The sequence below is a fragment of the Primulina huaijiensis genome, chromosome 1, assembly GCF_012295235.1.
Source record: "Primulina huaijiensis isolate GDHJ02 chromosome 1, ASM1229523v2, whole genome shotgun sequence".
NCBI lineage: Eukaryota > Viridiplantae > Streptophyta > Magnoliopsida > Lamiales > Gesneriaceae > Primulina > Primulina huaijiensis.
In genome coordinates this window covers 3293429-3302781 of record NC_133306.1, presented here as the reverse complement: position 1 = coordinate 3302781, position 9353 = coordinate 3293429, and the positions used below count along the sequence as shown (strand labels likewise).

General features: G+C 32.4%; 1 protein-coding gene across 1 annotated transcript; it reads left to right on the top strand.

Annotated features, from left to right (window-relative positions):
• Positions 1–4351: 4351 nt before the first annotated feature.
• On the top strand, positions 4352–9159 carry LOC140977404 (probable amino acid permease 7). Its single transcript, XM_073442152.1, has 7 exons — positions 4352–4584; positions 4955–5191; positions 5574–5667; positions 6371–6585; positions 7755–7888; positions 7991–8218; positions 8589–9159. The coding sequence occupies exons 1-7, from the start codon at positions 4488–4490 to the stop codon at positions 8988–8990; spliced, it is 1407 nt and encodes a 468-aa protein (XP_073298253.1). The 5' UTR covers positions 4352–4487; the 3' UTR covers positions 8991–9159.
• The last annotated feature ends 194 nt before the right edge of the window (positions 9160–9353 follow it).

The window sequence follows — 9353 nt, the reverse complement described above, 5'->3', positions numbered from 1 at the left end:
CACACATATATATATATAGTTCGTATCCTATCTAAAGTATACATCCAATCCAAAATGGCTAGAATTTTAGCTGTTACATCTGGTACTGGGGGTCATCCGAATGAAGTAGGTTTATTGCACGGGGATTCTGGATTCATGATCATGCTAGGCTTCATGGTTGTTATGTCCATGGCAATCATGTCTTTTATCATCTTTGGTTGTGCGGACGGCGGTGGCAAGCGGCGTCGTAGAAGAGGTGGACTGTGGGCTGGAGGTGGAGGTGGAGGTGGAGATGCGGGGGGAGGGGGAGGCGGAGGTTGTGGTGGTGGAGGCGGAGGTGGAGGTTGTGGTGGAGGTGGAGGTGGAGGTGGAGGTGGCTGTTAGTTTTGTAATATTAGTAAATTAGAGTTTTATTATATAAAGAAATAATGTTTTAGTGTTTATATATGTATTGAATAATGGAATATTAACACGATGTTTGAATGGGAAGTTATGGAGTACTCATGTTTAGGACAATCATACGATGGTCTTGTCTTGTCTTTTTTTTTTTTTTTAATGGATAAGTATATTTGTATTAGTTTAAAGTATATCTATTAGTTATTTAATTTAATTTAATTTTTGTTCGCATTAAAATTTCGGAACTTCAAGCATTTCATGTCGTTTTCTAAACAGAAATCCCCCACACAAAACTACTATATGCAATAAATTACCGAATATTAGTGTTAATTGTATAAAGATTTTATGTTATATATTATTCTAAATTTTCATATAATTTTAAATGCATGGTTAAGCTCCATCTTGATATATGGCATATTAAATAAATAAAAAAACATCATTTAATTAAATTAAATGTAATAAAAATGTCATTGTATTCTGTTTCTTTTTTATAAGTATAACCTTTTTTCAAAAAAAAAAACATATTCGAGATATTTTGAAGCTTCCAAATTCCAATAAAAGAAAGGGAAATAAGTTGTACTAAGTTACTAACCCATTGAAAACCTCTATTTTAAAAAATAGTCTTACTTAAAATTTTATAATATAGCCTTACATCATTTAAATATCCTAAAATATCCCTCTTCTACCATTTTCTTTATCGTAATTTAATTTTGGGTTTGAAAATGCTAAATTTACCATAATAATTATTAAAGTCTTGAATCTTTTTTATGAGGTGATTTTTACATTTTGATTTTATTTTGATAAATATTTATTTATATTAGTAATAGTAAATTAATAAATTATGAATGTTTAGTATGAATTAAGGTAATATTTGGTCAATTTAATATAACTTTTTAAAAATAAAAAAAATGACTCTGCATTAACCATCGCATGTAAACTTTCAGATTTTAATTATCAACCTGTTTTTTTAGGGGCAATTTAAAATCTAACCCTAAGTAAATTTTAATTTTAAATATTAGCCTTTTAAAATTCAAAATTTGATAAATAACATCCACTTAAAAAATAATTAATTAATTAAAAAACAAAAGAAGAGTAGAAACAAAAAGAGGAGAAAGGGAATGGATTCTTGTTCCCTCCATTCTTCTCATCATTCTCACAACGATTCTTCTTCATCATCCACTCATTGGTCTTCTCTTCAATTTTTTTTCCTCTACATTAAGCAAAAGAATATTGTAGTCATTTGTTTCCTTAAAAAAGTTTCAATTTTTCTCAACATTGTCAGAGATTTTAAATCAGGTGTAAGTTCTAATGTCATCTCAATTTTTTTTATCGATTTACTGATTTTTATTACAATGTATATATTGTAAATATAATTTTTCATATATTTCATTCTTAATTGTTCGGTCGCCCAAACATTATGGGGTCAGTCGCCTAATTCTGTTTTCAGTCGCTCAATTCTGTTTTCAGTCGCCCACTTTGATATGTTACGTCATCCGATTATATGTTAAATCATTTAATTTTTATGACATCTTTATTGCTTATTTTGTATAGGAATGACGATCATCCAGATTTTGATTAATTCTAATGGAGAGTGGAAGAGTGATGAACAAGGAACTTATACATGGTTATCCGAATCTAAAGAATGAACAGCTATTTCCATTGATGGTAGTAATTTGACCATAGAATGTAATTGAACATTAATGATTTTGTATGAATGAATCGAAAATATTTTGTACTATTCAATTTATAAAACGTGATCAAATTAATATTTTGTGGACTATTTACTATATTATAGTATGTTATAATCGTGTGAATATAAAATATAAAAGTGGCGTAAAATAATTCAAAGAGCGACTGAAAGCGACTGAGTGATATATAATTCTTATAATAGAAAATATGAGCAACTTCACGTTTGGGTATATTTACTCTATTTTAGTATAGTATAGTGGAGTGATAGTGTAAAATATAAAAATAATATCATAATACAAAGAGCGACTGAGTGATATATGAGTGATCTAATAGAACCACTTGATGTACTAGAAAATATTATTTTTTGGAAGTAGAAGGTTGGATGTTTTTTTTATTTTAAAAAAATATAATTGAACATCAATGATTTAGTATGAATGAATCGAAGATATTTTGTACTATTAAATGTATAAAGATGATCAAATTAATGTTTTGTAGACTATTTACTATATTATAGTATATTATAATCGTGTGAGTATAAAATATAAAAGTGGCGTAAAGTAATTCAAAGAGCGACTGAGTGATATATGATTCTTATAATAGAAAATACGAGCAACTTCACGTTTGGGGTCTATTTACTCTATTTTAGTATAGTATAATGGAGTGATATTGTAAAATATAAAAATAATGTCATAATACAAAGAGCGACTGAGACCGACTAAGTGATATATGAGTGATCTAATAGAACCACCCGATGTGCTAGAAAATATTGTTTTTAGCTTATTTCACACTATTTTTCATTTTATAATCTCTTATTCATAAAAATATATCATAATATATTAAGTAGCATGTAAAACATGAACTTTCTCACTATTTTTTTGCTATATAACTTAGTCGCCATTCGGTCGCTCACAGTCGCCATTCGGTCGCCCTCAGTCTTTTTTGCCTTATTTCACACTATGTTTAATTTCGTAATTTCTTATCCATGAAAACGTACCATAATATAGTAAATAGGATATAAAACACGAATTTGCTCACTTTGTTTTTACCATATCACTCAATCGTCATTCGGTCGCCCTCAATCGCTTTTTAGCTTATTTCACTCTAATTTTCATTTTATAATCTCTTCTCCATAAAAATATATCTCAATATATTAAGTAGAATATAAAACATGAATTTGCTCGGGGTCACTATTTTTACTATATGACTCTGTCGCCATTCGGTCGCTCCCAGTCGCCATTCGGTCGACCTCAGTCATTTTTGCCTTATTCCACACTATGTTTAATTTCGTAATTTCTTATCCATGAAAACGTACCATAATATAGTAAATAGGATATAAAACACGAATTTGCTCACTTTGTTTTTACCATATCACTCAATCGTCATTCGGTCGCCCTCAATCGCTTTTTAGCTTATTTCACAATATTTTTCATTTTATAATATCTTATCAATAAAAATATATCTTAATATATTAAGTACCATATAAAACATGAACATGCTCACTATTTTTTACTATATAACTCAGTCGCCATTCGGTCGCCCTCATGTGAAAAAACAGGAACCAACAATTAAACAGAATACAACAAAACTCCGAAAAACAAAGCTTCACGTATTCACAACAAAAGCAAACAACTTTGTATATTACGATCGTACTAAAAAAAACATCAATGATCAAAAAATTACAAAGAGAAAAAAAAACTAGTTAATCAGATTTTTTTTCTCACATAAATCAGGACCAATAATTAAGCAACTGTTACATATAAAAACATATAAACTTTTTACCGAAAAAAAGAAAAAAAACACCGGTGATATAATCGTATGGTAAATTCAGCTTTTAGTAAAAAAAAACATTCGGAAACACAAAACTTTCGTCAATCGATGATCGGACAATTTGGATGAATGATCAACGCGTCGCCGAGGTATGGATACATACAATTAGCAAATCCAACACAGAGTCGGGAGAATCGAAGAGAGGAAAGTTGATGGTAAATCGAGAGACAGTGGAATTTGGGTAACAATGCTCACAAGTAAAAGAGACTTGCATATAAGAAAAAAGAAAACATTAGTTTAGAGTTAAAAGAAAAAAAAAGGATTTGAAAATATTAAAAATAAGGATAGAATAGACATTTCAAAAGTGAGTGTTAGTTTTTTAAATACGATGTTGTTGAGTGGTATTAGCCTAAATTTCTCTTTTTTTATGTTTATGTAAAAAAGATACAAAGAAGACTAAATTAAAAAAAAAAATGTTTGAAAATGTATTTTTAGAACTTAATGGATAGCATTAGTAATATGTAGACAACAATCTATTTGGAACTTCGGACGGTTCAATAATTGATGCAAGAATCACTGTTTGCTCCTTCTCATTGGAAGTCGAACAGTCAAGCTTGCTAGCTGTGCCCAATTAACAGCCATCAAGTTGCAGAGTTATGGTTGAGGTTGATAAAGAAGACGGCTACACCACTCCGTTGCTCACATATGCTTCATCTTCTTCTTCAGATTCTCACAATTCCATAAAAAGAACAGGTCTGTTGGATCATGTTTTCTGTCAAAATCTGATCTTTGCATCATAAATTTGTGGGATACTGCCCTTTAATGGAATGGATAAAGTTAGTTGGTCGTTCTTGAAGCTAGATGGATTGAACTTTATGATTACATCTAATCTTGAAATTACTGATTTACCATTCTTGATTTGTTTTATGTCAAAAATGTGATAATTGTCATATTTGTAAATTCTTTGGTACTGCTCGTTAATGGGTAAAAATGTAATGCCCAATTCTTTAAATTTTTACATATTTTTTTTCTTGACGAAGGAACTGATTTTTTTGAATCTTGAAAAGACTGAAGTTTTCGGTTCTATTGTACTCATTGTTCGTTGTGTGATGTGGATGTGAAGGGACTATATGGACCGCGATTGCCCATATAATTACCGGAGTGATAGGCTCGGGCGTGCTGTCTCTGGCATGGAGTGTGGCTCAGCTTGGCTGGATAGCGGGACCTGTATGCATGGTTGTGTTTGGAGTAATCACAATTATTTCTTCAAATCTTCTATGTGATTGTTACAGATATCCTGATCCTGTGGTGGGACGTATCAGAAACAAGTCCTATGCTGAAGCCGTGAGGTCATATCTTGGTAATGTACATGCATTACTTCTTCCCTAAATTGGTAATCATTATGAGAGGCATTTTGTGTTGAATGGTTTTTGTGGTCCAAGCCTTTTGTCTAAGAAATGTGATTGAATTCATGGATTTGAAGTTAGATAAAGGAGGATGTTGTGTTTAATTGACTGATAAAGAGATTGAAGATCGATGGTTGGTATGACCTTGTGTGAGAAATTGAGCTGTGTGCCCTCGAATTTTCGTGTAGATGAACCAAGGAGAGAGTTTTAAGGATTTGTGGTATCGTCTTGCTTTTCAGCTTTTCCTGCCATACTTTATGAGATGAAATCTAAGAAGCCATCAAACATCTTTCATTTGAGATGTGATAAGTTTTTTAAGAGTTATAATTTTGGCAGGAGAGAAGAGTATGTGGGTGGCTGGAATATTTCTTCAAGAAAGCTACTACGGATATGGGATTGCTTATACCATAACTTCAGCGATCAGCATGAGGTCTTAATTTTATTTCTTCTGGTACTACTCTGGATTTAAACTCCATGACTGGCAGATAATGATATAAAGAAATTGTCTTGATATAAGTTTGGTGACAATAACGAAGTTTCTAAAATTAAGTTGAGGCAGTGAACACAGATTGCCATCACTGTTCTTATCTAGGTCTGCTACCTTGTTCAGAAACAGAAAGTGAAATTTTCATCCATCTTTCTGGCAATAAAAGATTGCTCAATTGTTGTATGAGTTTTTTCCACTTTTTTCTTATGTAAAATAATAAGCCCACCCTTAATATGAGTAAGCACTGGGATTGGGCAGTTGATCGGAAAATATCAGGAGTATCTAAGAGTCACTGTACTTTTCTTTATAATACAAGTTCAAATCAAGAAAAATGCCTCCATATTAGGTCTACAATAGGTTAATCAGACTCGGAGCTGCTCTTCCAAGTGAAGTTGTTGGCAAAGTTTTCGTTCAATATTACAACTTATTACTGGACCGGTCAACACCTTCAAGAATTATTAATTTGATCATTTATGATCCTCTTCTTACCTTAGCACTAGACATTCTTAATTGATACCTGGCAGTGACCTATCAATCTGAACTATGAAGCTAATTTCTATTACTCTTTAAAATAGAAGAATTTGTGTGCATTTCTTAGTATATAGCAGCTGTAAATATGATCTGTATCGCTTTTTCGGTTGTTTAGGGCAATTCTGAAATCAAACTGTTTTCACAAGGAAGGGCATGATGCACCATGTGACTACGGAGATAGTTTGTTTATATTGTTGTTTGGAGCTGTTCAAGTCGTTTTTTCTCAGATACCTGACTTCCACAACATGGAATGGCTCTCAATAATTGCAGCTTCTATGTCCTTTGCTTATACCTTCATTGGACTGGCTCTTGGGCTTGCAAAAGTAGTAGGTATAGTAGTTCTGGTCAGTCTTGATCCTCAGTATTCATGTTCATTTGGATATGACTCCCTTTTTTGTGTCTATAAATTATGTTAGAGGTGAGAGGTGCATCATATGAGACCTAGAGGTGCACATGAGCCGAGTAACACTCGAGCTATTGTTAATTGCATGTGATAATAAATTCACTACCGAAACTCGATTTTGAGTTCGTTGAAGTTGTGAATTTTGGGCTGGAACTCGATGCACATAATATCGAGTTACTTGAATTCGAGCCCATAAAGCTCGAAAATTTTCAAAGTCAGTCGAGATCAAATTAAGCTTGATAAAGAAAAATATGCTTGGGTAGTGGATGCACTAATTTATCTTTATTGTTTGTGAAAATAACTGTCACAGTGTGATTTATGAAAAAATTAAGGGTATGACAATAATTTTAATAATATAAAAATGAAAAACCAATATTACTACTCGAGCTCAAGTAGCTCAACATGTACTCCATCGATTCAAGTAAATGATCGAGCTACTCAATCAAAGCTGTCATTAAGCTGCTCATGGGCTACTTGGGAGTGACTCAGCCCTCTCGCACCCAGGTAAGAGTTTTTAGAGTTACTATGTGGTTGGTCTCTTTGGTATGTCAAACCTATAAAATTTCGATACCACCCTCTCCTCTAGGTGTTACACAAAAACCATATTAATTATAATTTTCCTGCTCAAAGTGATTTCTCACTAAAATCTTTACATACTATTGGAGCCTGTACGACTTCATAATAATTATCATCAATTTTTTATATTTCTATGTTAAAAAACACCCTTATATGTGATGTTTTTAGCCAATTAGGACTTCAGTTTACTTATGTTTAAAAGAAAATTTTAATTTTTATCTCAAATTATTCTCATCTGTTTTTGGTTGGTTTTCCATGCAGATAAATTTTATAAATGTTTGAATGTGAAATTGCTTACTTTGAGCAGTTAATTTAATTTTGTGTCTTTTACAACATTTATATTAGTATCAAATCATTTAAATATAACTAATTAAAAATTGATCAAAAAGCTTATCTATTAAATATAATGGTTATGCGATGTATTAAGTTTGCCTAAATGACTAGTATCAAATGATATTTGAATACCATTGGTAGATCCTCTTTATCTTGCAGCACGGTAGATAACTATTGGCCGATGCAGGAGATGGAGAGATAAGAGGTGACCTTGTTGGAGTACCCACGGATAATGTGGCTCAAAAAGTATGGCTCTCATCACAGGCAGTTGGTGACGTTGCTTTCGCCTTTACCTACAACATAATTCTATTGGAAATTCAAGTAGGAAACGATCCTTGCCGTATAAACTTGTAAAATTATTTCATGTGTTTTTTATCGTCCATCTATGGAATTTGACAATTGATAATAAACTTGAAAATGAAGGATACTCTTAGAACACCTCCACCGGAGAACAAGACAATGAAGAAGGCATCAACCATAGCTATACTGATAACCAGTTTCTTCTTTATCTGCTGCGGTTGTTTTGGATATGCTGCATTTGGAAACCAAGCTCCTGGGAATCTGTTGACAGGATTTGGTTTTTACGAACCCTACTGGCTCGTTGACTTTGCTAATGCGTGCATTGTTCTTCATCTCGTGGGCGGGTATCAGGTAGATCCCATTGCTCAATGCATCAGGCATATTGCTACTTGAAGTTTGAAATATTTGAATACATTCTTGTTTGGATTGATATTTTCCGTATAATTGAACAAAACACACCCTGGCTGATTTTAGGAGGTTTATGTGATAAAAGAAAATTCTCAAGTACGTATATATACTTATTGTCTCATCCAGGTGGATCAGATCACTTGATGATAATATACTAAATCTGAAGTCCAAAAATATTTTGCAATTGAACCTCATCTGTCAGACGATATTCTGCAAGTTTTTTAATGTGAAATTAATTAACTCTTGAATATTTATCTTTTTTGCACGTTCATCATCTTGGATCCTGGTATCTTCTACCTGTACTTTCCAATAGATATTCAGCCAGCCATTGTTTGCGGTGTTCGAAAGATGGATAGCAAGGAAATATCCAAGAAATGGATTTGTGAATAATGAGTACAGCATAAAACTCCCACTACTTTCCACTTTGAAATTAAATCTTCTGCGTCTGTGCTTTAGAACTGTCTACGTTGCATCTACGACCGGACTTGCTTTACTCTTTCCTTACTTCAATCAAGTTTTGGGAGTTCTCGGGGCCTTGAATTTTTGGCCTTTGGCTATATATTTCCCCGTCCAGATGTATCTCGCGCAGAATAAGATAGGAGCCTGGACAGGAGTGTGGATTTTTCTTCAAGTTTTCAAGATATTCTGCTTGCTTTTCACTGTTCTATCTTTCATTGGGTCGTTAGAGGGACTGATAAGCAACAAATTAAGCTAGGAATAATCAATCTGCAGAGTGCTTGGTCTTTTGGCCGATGTTCTTTTTACTTTTTGATTGGATACAAACAATCCTGAAGCCTGGATTGATATTTGTGTGTTGTGGAATGTATCTGAATCATATTCGATACACGCACTTGTTTCAATAAAGCTTATATCCTTTGAGAGAATGCGTGCAATATATTTTATTTCATTTGATTGATTAATCACAAAAATGAAATGAAAATAATGGGGTTCTTCACATTTTATAATCTTTTCACAAATTCAGACAATCACATGTTATTAGTTTGAAAATTTTCTATTAACTTTAAATGGATAGAATTATATGTAAAAAAAGCCCTTGATGTGCAAATAATTTATATTA

Bases quoted from the DNA above. Each gene is read 5' to 3' on its own strand.
- LOC140977404 (XM_073442152.1), top strand. From the start codon at position 4,488: ATGGTTGAGGTTGATAAAGAAGACGGCTACACCACTCCGTTGCTCACA. The intron at 4,585-4,954 runs GTCTGTTGGATC...GTGGATGTGAAG, and splicing joins CAATTCCATAAAAAGAACAG to GGACTATATGGACCGCGATT. The intron at 5,192-5,573 runs GTAATGTACATG...TAATTTTGGCAG, and splicing joins AGCCGTGAGGTCATATCTTG to GAGAGAAGAGTATGTGGGTG.